Source organism: Arachis duranensis, chromosome 1 (assembly GCF_000817695.3).
Source record: "Arachis duranensis cultivar V14167 chromosome 1, aradu.V14167.gnm2.J7QH, whole genome shotgun sequence".
In the NCBI taxonomy this organism is placed as follows: Eukaryota; Viridiplantae; Streptophyta; class Magnoliopsida; order Fabales; family Fabaceae; genus Arachis; species Arachis duranensis.
The window spans coordinates 87,863,797-87,886,554 of record NC_029772.3 but is presented as its reverse complement, the minus strand read 5'-3'; the positions used below and the strand labels follow the sequence as shown (position 1 = coordinate 87,886,554).

General features: G+C 36.0%; 1 protein-coding gene and 1 long non-coding RNA gene across 2 annotated transcripts in view; one reads left to right on the top strand and one right to left on the bottom strand.

The window, feature by feature from the left end:
• Positions 1-3,582, top strand: part of LOC110281251 (uncharacterized) — a 7,096-nt gene extending 3,514 nt beyond the window's left edge. Inside the window, exon 3 of the long non-coding RNA XR_008002684.1 lies at positions 3,308-3,582. This is a non-coding gene — a long non-coding RNA (uncharacterized LOC110281251). The remainder of the gene's footprint in view (positions 1-3,307) is intronic.
• A 7,726-nt stretch (positions 3,583-11,308) lies between these two features.
• LOC107496082 (sucrose synthase) lies at positions 11,309-15,694 on the bottom strand. The gene is made up of 12 exons (XM_016117284.3): positions 15,536-15,694; positions 14,581-14,823; positions 14,345-14,496; positions 14,082-14,274; positions 13,553-13,984; positions 13,297-13,470; positions 13,099-13,215; positions 12,852-13,018; positions 12,536-12,760; positions 11,893-12,456; positions 11,666-11,804; positions 11,309-11,585 (listed from the first exon to the last, which is right to left on the bottom strand). The coding sequence occupies exons 2-12, from the start codon at positions 14,803-14,805 to the stop codon at positions 11,553-11,555; spliced, it is 2,421 nt and encodes an 806-aa protein (XP_015972770.1). The 5' UTR covers positions 14,806-14,823; positions 15,536-15,694; the 3' UTR covers positions 11,309-11,552.
• Between the last annotated feature and the right edge of the window lie 7,064 nt (positions 15,695-22,758).

Genomic DNA, 22,758 nt, shown 5'->3' with positions numbered 1-22,758 from the left:
GATCAACTTCAAGGAGCTACCTGTTTCTCAAAAATCGACTTGCGTTCAGGGTACCATCAATTGAAGATAAAAGAGGAAGACATTCCAAAAACTGCCTTTCATAACTGCTATGGACACTATGAGTTCTTAGTAATGTCCTTTGGTCTGACGAATGCGCCTGCAGCTTTCATGGACTTAATGAATCGAGTCTTCAAACCTTTCTTGGACCGCTTTGTTATCGTCTTCATTGATGATATCTTGGTGTATTCGAAAAGTGCTACGGAGCATGAGTATCATTTGAGGATTGTGTTACAAACCTTAAGGGATCACAAGATTTATGCTAAGTTTTCTAAATGTGAGTTTTGGCTTGATCAAGTGACATTCTTGGGGCATGTGGTATCAAAAGATGGAATCATGGTGGATCCAAAGAAGGTTGAAGCCGTTCAGAAGTGGCCAAGGCCTACTATAGTGACAGAAATTCGTAGCTTTCTAGGGTTGGCCGGCTACTATCGGCGATTCATCAAGGACTTCTCGAGAATTTCTGCACCATTAACCAAGTTAACTCAGAAGAATGTGAAGTTTCAATGGTCAGAAGCTTGTGAGGAAAGTTTTCAGACACTTAAGGCTTGTCTAACCTCAGCACCAGTTCTTGTTTTACCTTCTGGGTCTGGGGGATTCTCAGTCTTTTGCGATGCATCTCGGATAGGACTTGGTTGTGTATTAATGCAGCATGGCCACGTTATTGCCTATGCCCCGCGACAACTCAAGAAGCATGAGCAGAATTATCCAACTCATGACCTGGAGATGGCAGCGGTCGTCTTTGCTTTAAAGATTTGGAGACATTACCTTTATGGTGAGACCTGTGAGATTTATACGGATCACAAGAGTTTGAAGTATATATTCCAACAAAAGGATTTAAATTTAAGGCAACGGAGATGGATGGAGTTGCTAAAAGATTATGATTGTACCATTTTGTATCATCCTGGAAAGGCAAATGTTGTAGCAGATGCCCTCAGTAGGAAATCTATGGGTAGCTTGGCCCATATCACTCTTGGAAGGAGACCAATTGTTGAAGAAGTCCATCAATTGGAGGCCAGTGGAATTCAATTTGATCTTGGAGAATCAGGAGTTTTCTTAGCACATGTTCGAACCCAATCTTCCCTGATAGAACAGATCAAGGTTGCACAAAGTGATGATCCAAAACTAAGAAAGCTTATGGAAGATGTTCGCAATGGGAGGAACTCAGACTTTTCTCTTGATCAAGATGTTTTGCATTGTGGTCAACGCTTATGTGTGCCAGATAACCCCGACTTGAAGAAAGCTATTTTGGAGGAGGCTCACAATTCTAAGTATACCGTTCATCCAGGCTCCAATAAGATGTATCAAGATTTGAAACAATTGTTTTGGTGGGAATTGGGACATCTATCTACCTTTGATCGAGTTCTCTTATAATAATAGTTATCAAGCCAGCATTCAAATGGCACCATTTGAGGCTCTTTATGGGAGAAGATGCAGGTCACCTATTGGGTGGTTTGAGGTTGGTGAGGTTAAGCTTTTAGGGCCAAATTTGGTACAAGATGCGGTTGAGAAGGTTCGCATAATAAGAGAACGTTTATTAGCAGCTCAGAGTAGGCAGAAGGCTTATGTTGATAACAGAAGGCGTAACTTAGAGTTTTCAGTGGGTGATCAGGTATTTCTGAGAGTGTCGCCTATGAAGGGAGTGATGAGGTTTGGGAAAAGAGGCAAGCTTAGTCCTCGATACATTGGTCCATTTGAGATACTAGACAGAATAGGTGCAGTTGCTTACCGCTTGGCATTGCCGCCTGAGTTGTCTATGATTCATCCAGTCTTTCATGTATCAATATTGCGCAAATACCTTCCTGACCCATCTCATGTGCTTGCACCACAAGCCATAGAGCTACAGGAGGATTTATCATTTGAAGAGGAACCAGTGGCTATAGTTGATCGCCAAGTAAAGAAACTATGTTCTAAAGAGATAACATCTGTGAAAGTTGTTTGGAAGAATCATTCGGTAGAAGAAGCAACTTGGGAAGTGGAGGATACCATGCGCGACAAATATCCATATTTATTTGAGTCTGAAGGTAATAATTACATCTATCGTAGTATATAAGTTCAAAATTCGGGGACCGAATTTTTTTAGGGGGAGAGAATGTTATACCCACGAAAAAAAAAAGGAAACAGAAGTGCATAGTCACGTGGGTGGCACATGCCCCCACTTAAACCCCTTCCCCCTCCTTATTCCCTCGAGCCTTCCCTGATCCCCCTCTCTCTTTTATTTTCATTTCCTTCATACAAATCAAAAGCAAACCCTCTCTTTCCTTCCAACAAAACATAAAACCCTCTTCTCCTCTTCTCTTTTTTTTCTCATTTATCTCTCCCATCTTCTCATCCCTTCTTCTTGCAATCACACACTATCATTAAACCCACTTCTTTCATCTTAATTCCTTCTCATTCTCTTCTCTATTTTATTCATTCAAATTTCTTTTATCACAACCCTAAATCATGGAGCTTCAACCTACTTAGTGAAGAAAGTATTCAACTTTTGAGTTTCGGTTATTATTGAGGCTTCAAGGTAACTCTTTGACTCAATAATTAGCCATATTCCCAATTTTTGTCATCTATATATTTATGGGTATGTATAAATCTGAATTAGGGTTATTAGGGTTAGAAAATTTGGGGCTTTTGTCAAGGTGAGTAAAATTATATTAATTGATAATATTAGTAGCTCACAAATATCATTATTGTCATATTTCTAGAGTTGTAGAATTATTGGACATCATTTGGTAGCTCGTTGACACGCTCAGAGTTGCTTTCGGTTCTTTGGAATCAAGTTGTGAGTGGATATTATATCTATAATTATTTTTAAATATATTATTATCAATACTATGTTGAATCATTAATTTTGGAGTTTGAAAATATTTTATTATTGTGATTTTTGAATTTCTAAAAATAAATATTGATTTGTGAAACTTACAATTTTATAAAAATACACACGAGACGATATTTATATATTTTGTAAAGTATAAATGTTTTCTTATTTGACCTTATAAATTTTAATTAAATTTTAGTATGCAATCCTATATATATTGATTTGCTATGGAATTTAGTAGTATGTTATAAGCACTAGAGATTTTTATAAGTGATTTGGTTTGGATTGGTTTGGGAGACTCTGACTAGAAAACCGTAGTTAACAGCGGTTATGACGTTAACCTAGATGCATCTAGCTCAGATTCTCGTGTGGGTTATAGATGTAATGTTTGCTCACTGAGTTGCAAAACTCACCCTATTATATTCCCATGTTTTTCAGATACAGGAGTCATTCCAGGTTCCATTCCACCTGCCCCTCAGTAGATCTTAGTCATTTTGGTGAGCCCTTCTTCTTTCCAAGGGCTAAATAATTATGTAATGGAACCTTTGCTCAAAATCTAGACTATGTCAATGCTCCATATGTCACAGGCAGGATCCTCGTGTGGGTTATGTTATTTTGAATCTTGAACTGTTTAGTAGTGATTATGATTTGGTTATGTAAGACTTATGGTTTTAACTATATACTCTAGTTATCAACTTGATATATATATATATATGATGCGTATTTTGGATATATTTGGTTGTGGATATAATTTGGAGTATGTTGTTGTTGTTGTCTTGGAAATGGAGGTTTATTATTAATACAGGAAGTTAATATTTATGTTGGTAAGGTCCTAGAAACAGAGGAGATTCTGTCCGTTTTTCTGAAAATTTGGTCGTTTGGCTTGCTAAGGGACTTGTCCCTTGAGCGCCAGTCATGGCTTGGTTCGGGTCATGACAATGGCTATAAATAGGAGGAGAGACTTAGAATTTGAGTGTGAGAGTCATTTGTAACAAACACTTGAGTAATAAAGTGTTCTTTCCACCAAAGCTTCATTTCTCTTGTGTTCTTAACTTTCTTGCTAAATACTGAGGGTTAGACTGACTTGGTCTTAACTCAAGAGGTTGAGTAAGTCCGAGTGCCGGTACGGTAGCATTGGAGTGTGTCCAAAGCCGTGACAATTTAGCATCAGAGCAAGGTTCGAAAAAGAGTACAAGTGGTTTGTGGGTATGACTTCTAGTATAACCATGGAGCATGTTGAGTCTCAAAGGAGAAGGGATGCTATTCCTTCTCAATGGGGAGGCAAGAATGCCCGTTTTCAAGTGAGAAGGTAAGGACTCTAACTTCTTAAAAGAGAGAGTTTCTATGTTGGAGAATGTCCTATCTTCTATAGATGAGCGCTTCCAAAAGACAGAACACGACAAGGAAACTCTCAAGACCCACGTGTTAGGAGAATTAGATGCTTTCAAAGAAAGCATGCTCCAAATCGAAGAGAAGCTTGATAATTCCTTGAAGTTATTTGAAGAAGTTCGAGTTTGGTTCGAGGAGGCAAAATCTTGACCAACCATTATAAGGAAGACGACAAAGATTGCTCTCCCAAAGCCAAAGAAGTTCAAGGACATGAGGGACGCTCGAGAGGTGGAAAGCTTCATATGGCAAATGGAGAGATACTTTGAAGGCCAAGGGGGATGGTCAAAGAACCAATAAAGGTACGCACTGCAGCTCTCTACCTTTCTAATAATGCTACTTTGTAATGGAGGAGAAAGTGCACCGATATGAAGAAGGGTACTTCCAACATAGCCACATGGGAAGATTTCAAAAGAGAGTTGAAAAGACAATTCTTCTTTGAGAATGTGGTTTATGAGCAAGGAATAAGTTGAGGGAGCTGAAGCACAAGAGTACGATTAGCGACTACGTAAAGGAGTTCACTACTTTCACGCTTCAAATCTCCAACTTAGCATCAGAGGATGCATTGTTCTTAATCGTTGATGGACTTCAACCTTGGGACAAATCAAGAACTACAAAGAAAGAATGTTAAGGATGTTGATGAGGCCATCGTGGTGGCCAAATCACTCACTGAGTATCACAAGGGAGACTCTAAACCCTAGTCTTCCTCCAAATCTAGTTCTACTAAAGGTGGGAGAGACAAAAAGAAGAGTTTCTCAACCAGGAATGAAGGGAAATACTCTTCAAAGAAAGAGTACGAGAAAAAGAAGAAGATTTTCATGCCTAAAGGATGATGTTTCGTGTGCAAGGGACCACTCCAAATGAAGGACTATCCCAAGCTAGGGAGTCTGGCATCTATCACCGAAGAATGAGTGGCTCAATCACAAGTAACTGAGTGTGTTGGATTTATCAAACACATGAATGCTGTGAAGGACAAAGAGGCAAGCACTGCATAAAAGAAAGGCTTAATGTATGTCAAAACCTTTATTAATGAAAAAGCTATCATGGCTGTGATTGACACTAGTGCTACCCACAACTTCATCATGCCTGATGAAGTAAAGAGGCTTCGGTTGAAGATCACCGAAAAGAATAGCTGGTTCAAACCCGTGAATACTAAGGGTAAACCCCTTAAGGAAGTAGTAAAAGGAGTTGAGATGACTCTTGGTTCTTGGAAGGGCCTTGTGGATTTCTCAATAGCACCCAAGGACGATTTCAAAATAGTTATCGGACTCGATTTGCAAAGAAGACAAATATAATACCTATGCCATACTATCTCATAATATGCGTCATGGAGAAAGGGTCTCCATGTATGGTCCCTATAGTCTCTAAAGTTAGAGAACTACCGATGCGTTTTGCTATGCAACACAAGAAAGGGTTCAAGGGAAAGATTACATATTTGGCTCTATTAAAAGCGGAGTCAACATTTGAAAGAGAAGACGTTCCTCCCAAACTCAATGAAGTTCTTGAAGAAAATAAGGATGTGATGCCTCCCGAGTTGCCAAAATAACTACCACATATGAGGAAGGTGGACCACAAGATTGAATTGCAGTCAGGAGTAAAGTCGCCTGCCTCAACACCTTATAGGATGGCACCACCAGAACTTGAGGAGTTTGAAGAAGCAACTCAAGAATTTGCTAGATGTTGGATTCATCCGTCCATCGAAAGCACCTTATGGCGCTCCAGCCTTGTTCCAAAAGAAGCATGATGGTTCGTTGAGACTATGCATCGACTATCGAGCACTTAACAAGGTAACCATTAAGAACAAATACCCTATTCCTTTGATATCTGATTTGTTTGATCAACTTGGTAGAGCTAAATGGTTCTCAAAACTGAATTTGAGATGAGGATATTACCAAGTGAAGATTGCCGATGGTCACGAGGTATGGATCGTATGAGTGGTTGGTGATGTCTTTTGGCTTAACCAATGCTCATGCAATCTTTTGTACCTTGATGAACGAGATCTTTCATCCTTATCTTGATCGGTTTGTAGTGGTCTACTTGGATGAAATTGCTGTCTATAGCAATACCTTGGAGGAATATGTAGAATACTTACGAACCATATTCAAGATCTTACGAAAGAATAACCTATACATAAAGAAGAAAAAGTGTTCCTTTGCAAGGGATGAAGTCCACTTCTTGGGAATCTCATTAAAGATGGAACTCTCTGCATAGATCAAGAAAAGGTGAAGGTTATCAAAGAGTGTGAGTCGCCAAACAAGGTATATGAATTGAGGTCATTCCTTGGGTTGGCTAATTACTATCGGAGGTTTATCAAGGGATACTCTGTCAAGGCTGCATCATTAACTGATCTTCTCAAGAAGAATCACTCTTGGAAATGGTCAAAGGAGTGTCAAAGGCCTTTGATGAGTTAAAGGCTGCTATCATAGAATGACTATTACTAGCACTGCCCGACTACTCAAAGGTATTTGAAGTCCACATTGATGCTTCTAACTATGCTATTGGAAGGGTTCTGATCCAAGAAGGACATCATATTGCCTTTGAGAGCCGCAAGTTAAATGATATAGAGAGGCGATACACTGTTCTAGAGAAGGAGATGACCGCGATGGTGCATTGTCTGAGAATCTTTCCTATCTTTTCCTAGTGAATTTGAATCTAATTTGTTAAGTTTAATAAAGAATTAATTATCTTTTAGCCAATATGGATGCTACTTTGAGTCTTTTACAATTTTGTTTATTTTAGGTAGCATTCGACTGGATTTTGATGGAGTTTCTGCAGCACAAGAGCAAAAGGAGATGGCAGCGAGGAGCGACGCGGACGCGTGACTGACGCGTGCGCGTGATTTGGAACTTTCCATGGCGACACGTGCGCGTGACTGACGCGTACGCGTGATTTGGAGATTTGCTCAGCGACGCGTACGCGTGACTGACGCATGCGCGTGACACGCGAAGAAGACCAGCGACGCGTACGCGTGACTGACGTGTACGCGCGACTGACGCGTACGCGTGATATACGTCACGTGCAGAAAGCACAGAAAAATGCCAGGGGCGATTTCTGGGCTATTTTGACTCAATTTTCAGCCCAGAAAACACATATTAGAAACTGCAGAATGTACAAAACGAGTGATCCCCACCCATCAACTGAAGACTTGTTAATTAATTCTAATTTAAATTCAACTATTATTTTTAGGAAAAGATATTATTTTAGTTTTAGAAGATAGATTTTAAATTTATTAGGATTAGGTATAAAAGGGAATTGGAATTAGTTAACTTTTCATTCCATATCAGACAATTTACCTGAATCCTTATTTTCTTCTCTGAGTCATGAGTAACTAAACCTCCATTGTTAAGGTTAGGATCTCTGTCTATTTGTATGGATTGATTCTATTATTTTGTCTTTTAATTCATGTTTTGATTTATAATTCAAGAATTATTTTCGCTCTTTATTTTATGAATTTAGGTGGAACGGAAGTATGACCCATGTTCTAATTGTGTTCTTGTATAACTTGGAAAAGCTCTTTACTTGAACAACAGCTTGAAAATAATTTCTCTTAAATTTTAATTATTTGGATTTAACGGGATACGTAACATATAATCCCCTTATTTTTGGGTAATTAGAATTTTTGTGGCATACAAACTGAAATTTGATCATGCAGCTTCTAGTTGGAATTAATTGACCAAGAAATTGGCAGTTAATGAATTTTAGATGAGACTAGAAAGGTCTAAGGAATTAGGGTCTAGTCACATATAGTTTGCCATGAATTAAATCTTATATGATTAAAATAAATTAATAAGAAAAATCAATCTCGAAAATAGATATCTCTGAAACCTTAACTATTTTCTCCCATATTTTATTTTCAACTTAATTACTTGCTGTCTTCTGATATTTTGAAGTCACTTTTAAACCTTTTGAATATCTCAAAACCATTTTCTACTTGCCTAACTAAGTAAATCATTTAACCATTGTTGCTTAGTCCATCAATCCTCGTGAGATCGACCCTCACTCACCTGAGGTATTACTTGGTACGACCCGGTGTACTTGCCGGTTAGTTTGTGGATTGTAAAAAATCGCACCAGGTTGCATCATGATCCATTAGCCAAGAAATTAGTGGAATTGTCTAGAGAAGGTAATACTAAACGATTTTAGCTAGAAGACGACCTTCTCTACACCAAAAGGAGAAGACTATACGTCCCTAAGTGAAAAAATCTAAGGTGAAAGCTAGTGAAGGAATGCCTCGACACCAAATGGACTAGTCATCAAGGCCAACGAAGGATCTTGGCACTTATTGGATCTTCCTATTATTGGCCTCAAATGAGGGATGAAGTAGAGAGTTATGTGAAGACTTGTCTTGTGTGCCAACAAGATAAGATTGAAAACAAGACACCAAATGGATTGTTGGAATCTTTGCCGCTGCCAAAGCGACTGTGAGAAAGTATGTCTTTAGATTTCATCTCTGCCTTACCAAAATATGAGGGGTTTGGATATATTTTTGTGATAGTAGATTGATTTTCAACGTATGCTACCTTTATACCTGCCTCTATTGACTGCACTGCAGAAGAAGCAGCACGAATATTCTTCAAGAATGTGGTGAAGTACTGGGGATTACCTAAGAGTATCATTAGTGATCAAGATCCACGCTTCAGATGGTGACTATGAACAGAGCGTTCAAACTCCTTGGGTCAGAGCTTCATTTCTCAACAAGCTTCCATCCTCAAACCGAAGGATAGACTGAGAGAGTGAATGCCTTACTCGAGTGTTACTTGAGGCATTTTGTAAGCGCTAATCAGAAGGATTGGACAAAACTCCTAGACTTTGTTCAAATTTCATACAATCTACAAAGGAGCGAGTCTATATGGAAGAGTCCATTCGAGATTGTGACCGGACAACAGCCGCTTACACCACTCTATCTTTCTTTCTCTTATTTAGGGAAGAGCCTTGGAGCTTATTATATGAGTAAGTCATGGAAAGAACAAGCAGATGTCACTCGTTCTTACCTTGACAAAGCTGCAAAGAGGATGAAGAAATGAGCAGATAAGAAGAGGAGGCATGCAAGCTATCAAGTGGGAGACAAGGTAATGATTAAACTTCTTTCACAACAATTCAAAGCCTTTCACAAGGTTCATAAGGGCTTAATTTACAAGTACGAAGGGCCATTTGAGATCAATGGACATGTTGGGGAGGTTATTTACAAAGTACAACTTTTCCCTCTATGAAGATCCACCCGGTCTTTCATATGAGTACGCTTAAACCATATCATAAAGACGACGATGAATCGAGTAGAGGTGACTTTAGTCATGCTTCGCCTGTGGTGATTAGATCCTTTGATAAAGAAATCGAAGAGATCTTAGCTAATCGTGTCGTGCGACGAAGAGGAGTACCACCAAGTATCCAATACTTGATCAAGTGGAAAGGAATCCCGATAACCAAAGTTAGCTGGGAAGCTCGTGAAGATCTATGGCAGTTCCAAGAACACTTAGAGTGCTATCATGAATAAAATGCGACGAGAACGTCTGCGCATTAGGTGGGGGAGAATGTCACAATAAATTTTAAAATGTTAGATTTAACGGTGTTTGTATAATTTTTTAGAATGTTTGAGAATGCTCTAGATAGTTCCTGAACGTTCTAAAATGTCCTAGAAGGTCCCGAAATACTCTAGAATGTTCTAGAAGAGTTTGGAAGGTTATAGAGTAATCTAAAAGAGTGTGGATGTATATATTAGTATGAAGATTAGTATGAAATAATCTAGAAATATTTAGAAAGTTATGGTAGGATAGATATTTGTAATGAAGGTTTTTTATGATTAATCTGGACCGTTGATTAAATTTAATCCTAACAATCCATTAAGGAGATAGAAGACTATAAATAGGAGAAGAGAGTTAGGATTTGAGTATGAAAGTCATTTGTAACAAACACTTAAGTAATAAAGTGTTCTTTCCACCAAAGCTTCCTTTCTCTTGTATTCTTTTGTGTTCTTAGCTTTCTTGCTAAATACTGAGAATTAGACTGACTTGATTTTAAATCAAGAAGTTAAATAAATCTGAGTGTCGATACGATAGTGTTAGAGTGTGTCCAACGCCGTCACATTTTGCTCTAGGCTTTGGTTCTTGAGGGTTAGGAGGTTCTTGAGGGTTAGGAGCACGTCGTTTTAAGACTCGTGAGAGTTGAGACAAGTGATAGTGTCATACTGATACTGATAAAGTGCAACCCCACACACACAATTAACTAGTTGGTGCAAGCGGAATCACAAGTCCAACTTGAACTTCATCATAATCACTACTATTGTTGTTTCTTTTTTTTTTTTTTTTCTCTTTCTTTCTTTCCCCCATTTGTTATACTCTTTAAAAATGGATATTTGTATTTGTTGAATATAGAAAATGACAAGCAAAAAAAACAAAAGTGGAAAAGAACTAATGCTTGGAGGGCCCAAGGCTAATTGTGCAAATAGGTGAAAACACATTCACAGCTAGAAACTTCAAATGAGCCAACACGCTGGGAAGTTGCTATCGGATCCTAACATGTCACTCTTATGCTTTCTATTGAAAGTATCACTAGTTTTTTTTTTTTAAAGAAAAAATATCTCTATACTTTTTATTAACTTTTTATAAATGATATATTGTCGTTACCGGGAACGATTAATATGTAACTAAATGGTAGAGTTATTCGTTAAATTATAACGAGATAGCAAGTTTTTACCACAATCGACTCTTGAAGATGAGATATTTATCTTGCCATCTCAATGTAATGCAATGACGCAGTTTGGTTGTGTAAAGAGTTTACAGGAGAATTATTTGACTTTAACGAACCTTAGTTAACTTTACTCACCACCCAACAATTGGATTTTACCGTACTTAAAAGGTACATGCTCTTTGCAAGTTGCCGCTTGTGAAGAACAACAAATCGAATAACGACAATTGACGATTTTGCAAATTGTCCAATTTAGCGATCAAATTGCGAACTGCGGAAATGACTTTGCTCAACACACTTTAATTTAATTTTGTCACAGTTTTTAAAGTTAATCTATCTATCTAAGTATCACGAGTTGAAGAGGGCAAGAGATAACGAAGGCACAGCTTAAAATTGGAAATAACGGGTAAACCCCACCCAACATTCAAGAAACAAAAAAAAAAAAAAAAAAAAAACGAAAAAAGACTATTTTTCTCAACTTTTTTTATCCAAAATCCTAATTGACAAAATTCAAAATCATTTTCCACATTATTTATAAAACCCAAAGAGAAATAAAGACTCGAAATAGAGAAAAAGCCGGATCCTCCATCATCCATATTCTCTTAGCTTGCTTCGTTTACTCCTCCACAGCAAGTGGCACAGACTCGGCCTAATGTGACACGCAAGAAAAAACATGATTAGTTTTTGGAAGAACACACGCAGAAATGAAAGACATAAAAGTAAGCATACCAATTTGCGGTATTTAAGAGCATAGAACATCTCAAGGTAACGGCGGCTCTCACGGCGGTCAAGGTTGGAGACATGCTTCCAGAAGCCATAGACACCGGTTAGAGTCAAAAGCCTCTGAGAGTAGATTTGCCATGTGTACCTATGGAACAAAAAACAATGGGTGGTGGTTAAGAATGCAGAAGAAAAAACACAAGTGTGCATAAATTGAGCGTGTGGAGTGGACTTACTTCTCTTCAATACGCTGGAGACCACCCTGGGAAATCTTGTCCCAGTGGGTTGGATCAACCTTGCACTTGTCAAAGAAATCAACGAGCAGATCAGCGGCGCGGTCACCATGGTAAGGGTCGATGTGGAAGCCCGACTTGCCATGAACAATGATCTCAGCAGGACCACCATTGCATGTTGCGAAGGTTGGCAAGCCGCATGTCATGGCCTCAACCACCGTCAACCCGAACGCTTCGTACACGGCGGGCTGCACGAACGCTCCCTTGGTGTCGCAGATTACACGGTACAGCTCTCCATTCCTCACACGGTTCATCTGTGACGAGATCCACCTGAACTGCCCGTTCAGCTTGTACGTCTCGATCAGCCCGTACATCTTCTTCATCTCCGCCTTCTCCTCAAGATCCTTCGACTCCTTCCTCCTGTCTCCGGCCACCACAACCAAGTTCACAAGCTCGCGCAGGCGGGCGTTTTTGCCGTACCATTCCACAAGTCCGGTGATGTTCTTGACGCGGTCCAACCTAGCCATGGTGAAGATGATTGGCTTGCTGCGGTCCTTCAACACACAACTGTTGCAACAAAAATTAAATCGCATTATTATTAGCATTAGCCATTCATGTGAGTGTGAGGGGAGGCAGAGATACTAACATGTGTTCTTCATTCTCCACTGAGCTGTAGAGAAGCTCTTCGATCTCCGGGTGGAATGCAGTCAACCTGCGGCTACCATCGGTGTATGGGAAGTAAATGGTTTGGTCAGCACCAGGGGACACAATGTTGAACTTTGGATCGAACACATCAATGCCGTGAACAACACGGTACAGTCCGGGGAGGGTGAATGCTGTGTGACTCTCATACTGTCCAACTGTGTCCTTGCTGTTTAAACACCAACCCATATACTTCAACTTTAGCAACCAACGTCATCACTAATCCGTAAAGAAAAAACACATCTCTAACATAAATTCACCTTCCGGCAATTTCTTGGAATGTACTGGTGATGATGAAGTCAGTGTGGTTCATGGCGAAAAGATCAGCTGTGAATTGGCATGAGAAGTGATACTTCTCTTCAAACTTCTTCCAGTAAATGTCGGATTCCGGATACTTGGTCTTCTCAAGTGCATGAGCAATGGTACACTACAACGGACAAACGGAGTAATTTTATCTCCACTTTCAAAAATAGTCCATAAAACGCTAATTAAGATACTGATACCAACCTGAGTGACACCTAGTTTGTGTGCCAACAAGGAGGCAACAATGTTTCCATCACTGTAGTTTCCAACAATCAAATCTGGCTTGCCTTGCAATTCCTTGGCAAGTTCATGTGCAACATCCTAATGAAATGAAACATTAAAAGCTTGAGATGTTAAAATCTTGTTATGTGCACATCAACATGGACTAGGAAGTTGAATTACCTCGGTGTAAGTTTCCAAATAGGGCCAGACTTCGAATCTTGAGATCCATTTGCGAACAATTCCCTTCTCTGTTCTGAAGGGAACACGAAGAATGTGAGAGTGCTCGGTCCCAAAAACCTTCTCAAGACGTTGGCCACAAGTGGTTCCTACGGCATCAGGGAGAAGACGGGTGATCTACATTTCACAGAATTCACATGCATCAGTTAGATAGAATATCAATACCATAACACTATCAAACAAATTACTAAGCACTCACGATGAGAATGCGAGGTACGATATCCAAGCCTTGTTGCTTGATGCGGTGGAGCATCTCATTTTCCAAAGCACGAACTTGATCCAAGATGTAAACAACCTGGCCACCGGTGTCAGGGTAGCCCAAAACGTTGTCTTGGGCGAAGTAACCATGGGGAGAGAGGATGACAACGTTGAAGACCATGGGAATTCTATCGAGGAAGGTCTCAAGGGTGCAGGGATCAGGAGCCTCAAGAAGGTCCAAGAGGAGTTGGATGGACTCAAGGACACGCTCGGCGGTGTCACCCCACCCTCTCTCCAATCCAATCTCCTGGAACTTGTGCTCGAATTCTGAGTAAGGAGTCTCAGCGGGAAGGGTTCCCAGATACTCCTCCGCCTTCCTTAGAACATGTTGGAGTGAATCTGGGTTATGGATTCTGTCGTTCAACATCAACGTCTGCATATCATGTGTAAATGTTGCACAATCACTTAGATCTGTGTGTACATTGAAGTCATCAAACATGGCTAGCTAGAAACTAGAAAATAGTAGTTACCTTGCCCTTGTAGCTGTGAAGCCTGAGGAATTCAAGAAGCGGATGCAAGCTCTCCTTGTCATGGAAGAGTTTTGCGGACAGGTGGCGGTTAAGGAACTGCACGCCGTTACCGATAGACTTGTTGAGAGTTGGGCGAGGGAAGGAGGCAGTGAAGGGCTCGAAGTCCAACTCAAGAACGAAGTTGGCATTAGAACTGCACCAACAAAAAAAACTTGAATGCATGCACCAAAACAAGACAAAAAGAAAGCTAAGAATTGATTTACCTTCCATCAACAAGCTCCTCCTTGAAGCGCAAGTACTCGGCAGCTTGCAACTCTTCTACAACAAGAGCATGGACATTGACACGAAGGTACTCCCAAACACCAGGCCTTGGACGAACTGCCAGAGCAACCCAGGGAGGCAAAACAATTGCTTCCTATATGCAAACAATGAAATTGAGAAAAAGATTCACACAAATCATGATGATGATGATGTTATATTCCAATATATACTTGTTTACCTGAGTAGATCTAAGAACTTCTCCAAAAGCACCATCAGTTAGCTTCTGCCTGTTCTCCTCAGGGATTTCCTCAAACTCAGCAATCACTTGGTGGTGTTGCAAGATCCCCTTACCCTTGGCTTCGATCCTCGACAGAAGAGCTAGAATCTCATTCCTGTTGGCTGTCAGGGTTTCGTCAAGCCTTTCACGGAGGCTGTGAACGCGGGTCAAACGGTCGCTGGCCATGCCCTCTCACCGATCCACCTGAACAAAACAGTCAAATCAAAACAGGATTGGATTGGATTCGATCATTTTTCAATCTACACCCCAACCACCCACACCCTCACCTACCACCTTCCCCATAAATAAAAATAATATCAGATCTTTCACTCAGATTTCCAGTGTAATCACTTTCTTCTTTTTATTTAATTAATTTGAACAGCTAGAGCAACCAAAGTTGTTGGCCAGAGCTAAATTTACTTCATAACCATACTTTAGAGATTATATTCCTTCAAAATTATAAGTAATTAGTTAATAATGATAAGAAGCCAACAAAGAAGCTCTTTGTTCAAGGCCAGGCTGTAATCAACTTTTCATTTTGTTCCTTCTTTAACCAAAGTACATGCATGGGCATCAAATTCTGTTAACCAACCGACAGAACCTCGTTCCCCCCAAGAAACCGAGTAGAGTGCAAAATTTTGCAGAGTAAAACCAAGTGAAAATTTAGCCTCCAGAAACAGAACCAAAAGCAGAGCTAGTGTAAGGTCAAAATGATAACTAGTTAGATTCAGGATCAAAGACAAAGAACATTGAAGCCTGATCTAGCGATCAAAATGCACATGCAGAGGTTCTAGCTGGTTCTGAAGGTGGAGGTGGTGGTGGTAGTGAAAAGTGATGAGCAAAGAAACAGAACAACAACAGAGTAAAGCCTAAAATGACAAAGAAAGCAAACGAAGAGAGAGAAAAAAAAAAATACCTATGAGAGAAAGAAAACACAGTAAACGCAAAAAAGAGAGGGGGGGTTAATGAGAAGAGGAATGAATGAATTGAAACCCAGGCTGCTTGCTTCCATTTATAGACCAAGCAACAGCAGCGCCAACACTTTATGGGTATTTCACATAATAAACGTACCATCATACAAATAATCAATTATTATTAATTCCATTAATATATAAAAAAAGAAAATATGATTGATTTTAAGAGATTCACCAAAGGTCAATAAGCTTTCTCTTTCTTACCCCACCCCACCGAGAAGTTAGAGGACAGGGGTCGTTTTGTAATTTCCTAATCTATGTATGTTTATACCATTTGTACCCGTAGCTACACTGGAACTAGAATACGTGTGCCCTTCTTGGTAAATACATCAACGCATGCTAAATGAATATCATATACTCTATACCATGTTTACATGTATAATTATTAATTTATTTTTAATATTTAATTTAAAATCTTGTCTTTTATCTTTAATGGTTGTTATGCAGTGTCAATTGTACATTAATTTTTTTGAAAAACTTTTAAGTATATTTGTACATTAGTATTTTAATAATTTTTAATTATTAATTTTAATTATAAAAATATATAATATATATAATTAAAATTGATTAAATTATTAATATACCGGTATATTTAACAATTTTTCAATCTTTTTATCAATTGATATTCTTTTATTGATTTTTTTGTAGACTTAAAAGATATAAATATAACCTAGACAAAAAAAAATCTAGCTTAATTTTGAGTTATATTATTCAAGTAATTATAATTGTAGATTGAAAATGTAATTCGAAGTAATATTTATAAAATACAATACGCATATGTATAAGTATTCAAATGGTGTGCATAATGCATGTGATGATTTAACTATCAACATTGCTAATAATTATTATGTTTAATAATTAATATTTTCTTGGTGAAGATTGTTCATCTATTTGTTTTTTAGTACACTGACCGCATTGTGGTACTCGTCACGCTACAAGCATGGATTTTTTGGTGTAATGTTACCTACTAAACATCATGCCTACTGCTTGCTAATGGGGTTGGCATTAATACAGGACTGGCCCAGACCCTCATTACTAGCTACTAAAATATAATTTATATTTATGTACTATGATAGTAGTGTGTAGTACATATATGGGTAGATAATATAATAAACATCACTAAAAAACAAACAAAAATCAATATTAGATATTGCAACCCAGAAAGTGACCTCATAAATTTAAAGAATATGCTCCAAATTAATTAATCAGTCTAGCTAATTAGGTCTGATGACTACATGACAATGTCCTTACACAAACAGCGAAAAAACCAATACTATTTGACGTTGTAAATTATACATGAATTTCTAATTATAAACATCAAGTTGGATTAGCTTATGTTGAAATGCCAGAACTTGGAGGAGAATACAAAGCAAAATGGAGTCAATGGGAAGATGCCGATATATGCAGGAAAAATAGTGGAGGCAAAGCTACAGGCCAAATAATTAAAACTTGCAAATCAATTTAAAAGAAAATAACAATTTTGCTTTTGTTATTAATTATGATGGTAGCTAGTAAGTATATTATTAGTAATTGAGATTATTTTAGATTTTTTTATTTTTGGTGAATTTCCTTGCAAAGAGGCATCCACATTATTTAACCACTCTACTCTTGCTCTCCTGTGTACACATATTATTTTATGTTTTTATAACTTCTCTGTCTATTCATGTATTATGCAACACCATTAAACAATTAATTAATGCAAGGTTGCTTAACCAGGCCTGGTTTTTCTATGGTTGGTTCCTGTTTTCTTTGACTCAATACTGTTGTCTCATCCATCCAATAAGCTGCTCACAGTTTTCTTATTTAATATATACAAAAATGATGATATAAGGTATTTTCAGATATTTTATTAACTTAATTGAATATTATCCACATACTAAAATTGAACAAGATGAATTATATAATTTTTTAAGTCTTAATAATTGAATAACTAACTAGTAGTTTAATTTGGTGGGAACTTAAAATTAAGATAAGATGGCAAATGAAAGTGGAAGCTAAGGGATACAGTACGAATACGGTGGTAGGTGGTAGAAGGCGTGACTACTCTCTGATAGATTTGGTGGTGTCAAAAAAGCAATTTGCTACGTATACATAGACGATCATGTGGCACTTTTTTATTGGAGGATTAAATTGACATTGATGTAAGAAAACAGGTTTATGGCTTTATGTTCTTGCACAAAAATAGTTCCACATAAGAAATTGTTTTGTCGTACCTTACATTTACATTATGTGTTTTAACTTAATTCATTATCTGATCTTAAATAGATGAGTAAAAAATTAAGGAAATAGATTTTGTTAATATTTTAATTAATAACATAAATATTTTATTAGTTATTTAATTCTTAAATTTTTTGTAGTCTTTGTCATCATCAAAATAATTAAGTAATAAAAATAAGAAGATATTTAAAAAAAAGACATATTTCAAAAATAGCATTATCAAATTTAATTAAAAGTGATATATTATTATTTAATAATTAAAAATATCTTTTATATTAATTTTATAAATATAAAATTTGAATAGTAAATTTTGTGTTAAATTTCTTAAAAGATTAGGAATCATGTTAAAAAAATTTATTTACAAAACATTTTATATAAAGTATAAACCAATAAATATGGTATAGATAAACTAATAACACAAATTTTTAATTTAAAGAAATATTTTATATGAAAAATCTCATCTTAAAACAAAATAAAATAAAATAAAATAAAATTGAATAAAAGTATGCTACATAACAAATTTTTAATAAAAAATGAGTAAACCTTTTTTATAAAAAAAATTATGAGATTAATATTTTTATTGATATTAGTTAATATTTAACGTTTTGAATTAATATCTTAGTTTTATATTACTAGAATTTAAAATTTAACATTTAAAATTTAATATATAAATATTTTTGTTTGATAAATAATTAAGTATTGATAAAATAATAAATTTTATTAATTATATAAATTTTTTTTTTGATAATTTTGTATGGTTTCTACTTGACACGTGACTTTTAAGTGGTTTCCAGCGCCAAAATTTACGTTCAGTGAGACCACATAATTAAACAGTAAGAGACACCACAGTTGAGTAAGAGACACCACAGTTGAGTAATCGATGTTTGACGTGGCATTAACAACCCACATAACATAATTATCACTGTCTTTTTTTTTAATCTTAATCTATTAGCTCAAAACTTATAAAGTCTTTTATTCAGTTTATTATATATTATTGTATTATTAAGTTTAATTAGTTTTTTATATTTACTACACAAGTAAGAAATAAAAGGATACATAATTGTTTCCTTTGTAAATATAGACAAGAAAAAAAGAGTGTACATTTGAAATAAAATAATAAAAAATATTCTAAGCGTAGAAAAAAATTAAACATGCTTATAATTATACTATGAGAATAGTTACACATTTTTCATTTTTAGATTATTCAATTAATCATAAAAATTAATATATTTCATCGTTTGAGAATAATTTGAATAAATAAACTATTATTAATATGAAAAATAGTACATGCTTATTCATTTTTATTTGCAAGAGTTTAAAAAGAAAATCAATTAAATATTTCTTTTAGATTTAATATATAATAATTGGATAGTACACGTAAATTAGATAGTACACATACGTGTACTCTGTATATTTTGTTGATGACTATACGTGTATTTTATATTTATTCCCATTTTAATGATACACAGAAACTGTTTATTAAATTTGATTGATCCAAGACTACATATAGTATAAGTTTGTTGAAGTTCTAGATAGAGCAAATTAAAACTATTTTTTCTTAGAAGAGCGCAAAACTTTTTTATGTTAACATTGAACAAAAAATTAAATTTATAAATAATATTTTTAAGAAAACATATATGGTATATTCATACAAAATATGCAATGTTTTGTAGTTAGGTGGAGTTGGGTTGAAATTAAATTCCCACATGGCTTAGTATTTTTCGGTCCGAGTTGTTCAAACAAATGACTATGAATTTTTGTGTATAATTTTATGCTGTTGTTTTCTATTTCTCAATTTTCTCATAATATAATGTAAAGTTATTACTGCCAGCTCGACTTTATCAAATAAAGTAGCCACCATGAATAATAAATATATAATGTAATAAATTAGCTTAATACTATTTTAGTATTTTTATGGTACATGCAGGACCATATTTCTCATACCAGGACCATATTTCTCATATGTTTGGGATCTTAGGGCTATTCATTGGGATATTCCTTTGAGGGCTTGGGATTTGCATTGGTAGTTTTTTCAGGAGAAAATTATTAAAAGATAATGTTTTCAAAAATAATTATGAAACGTATTTATCATGGTTCTGAAAACCGAACCAGACTGGCCAGTTTAATCGGAAAAACCGGGAACCGGTCACTTAACCGGTTCGGGTAAAGTTAGAAACCGGCTAGTAAAAAATCGGTGAAAAATCGGTCGAACCGGAGGTTAACCGGTGAATCGGGAGAACCGTTCGGTTTTTTCACGGTTTATTGGTTTGCATATTAAACTTCAAAACGGCGTCGTTTTGAAGAAAAAAAAAAAGAAAAGGGCTATCAGCTATGCACAAACCCTAAAGCCACCACGCTCAGTATCTCTCAGCTCTCACCCTCTCACCCTCCCACAGCCCCTCATCGCCGTCGCACCTCTCCTCCATCGCCGTTGCGGAGCTCCCCTCCTCCATCGCCGTCGCGGAGCTCCTCTCCTCCATCGCCGTCGCGGAGCTCCTCTCCTCCATCGTAGTCGCCCAGCTCGCCACCTCCACTGTCGCACCTCTCCTCCATCGCCGTCGCGGAGCTCCTCTCCTCCATCGCCGTCGCCCAGCTCGCCTCCTCCATCGCCGTCGCCCAGCTCGCCTCCTCCACCGTCGTCGTCCAGCTCCCACCTCCACCGTCGTCGCCGGTAATACTCTGCCTTCCACCTCGGTTCATGTATGCGGGCATGTTTCTGTTCATGGTTCTATTCCTATTTGAGTTCATGTTCCTATTTCTGTTCATGTTTCTGTTCCTCTCTATCACAGAAAACATGCTCTTTGATGTTTATCTGGCTTACATGATTTTGAGTTGCTGCTTCATGTTTATCTGGATTACATGATTTTGGTTTCTGTTTGATGAATTTTGAATCTGTTTTTGGCTTTCTATTATGATGCATTGAAGGCAGCTGGGGATTATTTTTGCTGCTTCAATTTTGCTGCTTCAATTTTGCTGCTTCAATTTTGAGTTGCTGTTTCTTCAATTTTGCTGCTTCATGAATCTGAGTTCAATTTTTGCTACTTCAATTTATGCTGCTTCAATTTTGAGTTGCTGTTTCATGAATTTTGTTGCTTCAATTTTGCTGCTTCATGAATCTGTTTAGAAATAGGGTTTTGTTGCTTCATGAATCTGTTTGCTTCTGCTTCAATTTTTATTCATGATTCATCCATTGTTTGCTTCTATTTTTTTGCCATTTTGTTCTTATTGCTTCTTGCCTTTGGTGTTTGATTTGGATCTGATGCTTTACTGTAACAAATTATGAAGCATTGCAGCTAATTCAAAATCAGGAAATGGAGGAGCTCATTCAAAATCAGAAAATGGAGGAAAATCATAGCTGCCAAAATCAGGAAATGTTGGTGCCAGAAGTTTTCTGCTGCTGCCTTGAACCATTTCAACACTAGAAAGTGACAAAGTAATCAACATAGTTAATAAAAACAAGCTTTGTTTTAGTGCCCATTTTGGTTGTTGAAGTGACACAAAAAAGCCTGAGCTAATTGGGAAGTAGCATTGTGTTAATTAGCATTTTTTGTAGTTATCAATCTTTTTCCCTTCTTCTCTCACAATGTCCCTTTGGCACTTAGGTAAGTAGCAAAAGCAGTAGCTAAATTGTTCAATGGTCTTGAGATGAACATTATCCATAAAACTTTTAATGCTGAGTATCTTTGTATCTGTATAAGACTTGAATGCTTTCTGTAAACATCTTTGACAGAGAAAAGTAGCCACACCCTTGTAATGCCAAAAAGAAAAGCTAGCAGTATTTAGTATTTACTATTGTGTCAATCACTAGTTATACTGTAGTATATTAAGTTAGAAATTATTGAATTTATATATTTAAAATTATTTTTAGATTTTTTTAATAATTTTATTTAATATTTAATTAAATCGGTTGAACCCCGGTTGAATCCCGGTCGAACCAGTGAACCATTGAACCAGTGACCTCACCGGTTTATTGACCGGTCCGGTTCTCGCAACCTTGGTATTTATAGTGAAAAGTTTAATATTATGAAAGTATTCTTGTATTTTTTATTTTTGGTTTAATTATTATGTTAATTTTTATAATTTTACTAAATTTTTAATTAAGTTTTTATATTTTTTTAATTAAATTTCTATACTACTTTTAATTTTACAATGATATCCTTTTCATCTTAAAAATATTAAAATTAATATAATATTTTTACCAAGATACATACAAATTCAGGAAGAAATTTATATGTAAGGATATGGGGGCAATTGCCCGTTGAACTTTCAAAAAATTAATAATAAGTATATATATGTAGAGAATTGTCCCATTATAATAGTTTATTTGTCCCCACATTTCAAAAAAAAATTATATGTAAGAAATATTTATATTATTAGATATTAATACAATAATAAAAGTATTGTATTATATAAATTCAAAACAAATATTAATAATAACTAATAATAATCTAATTATTTAATTACCTAAAGTTAAGCTTAATTTTTTAAATATAAATGAGATTATTAATGTTTAATACTTTTTTATAATATGTATCATTTATTTACTTTTTATTGTTTTGTTTAATTTAATTTTGTTTATACATAGATATAATATTGTTTTCGTTAAAAAAATTATTATAATATTATAAAATGTCAACTTTGTAATTAAATATTAAAAAAATTATTTGATATTTTTTAATAGAAAAATATATTATTTTCTCTATACCTACATATAAAGATAATTATAATTGTTTAATTTAAAATTTTATTTTTTTACAAATTTTTTGTTTTTCTCACATAATTTTTAAAAAAATTAGACATCAAAATAAAAAATAGTCAAAATTTTAAATTAGTTCATTCGAATTATGTTTCTTATAGATTTTTTTTTCACAAGTCTCTCTCGCATAATTTTAGAAAAAATTCAGACACCAAAATAAAAAATAGTCTAAATTTTAAATTAGTTCATTTG

What these genes read in the sequence shown, in the direction of transcription:
- LOC107496082 (XM_016117284.3), bottom strand. Translation starts at nt 14,805, where the DNA reads ATGGCCAGCGACCGTTTGACCCGCGTTCACAGCCTCCGTGAAAGGCTT. An exon ending in ATTTGGAAACTTACACCGAG is followed by an intron (nt 13,216 to 13,296) that starts GTAATTCAACTT and finishes TCATTTCATTAG; the next exon opens with GATGTTGCACATGAACTTGC. An exon ending in GTGGAGAATGAAGAACACAT is followed by an intron (nt 12,457 to 12,535) that starts GTTAGTATCTCT and finishes TTGTTGCAACAG; the next exon opens with TTGTGTGTTGAAGGACCGCA.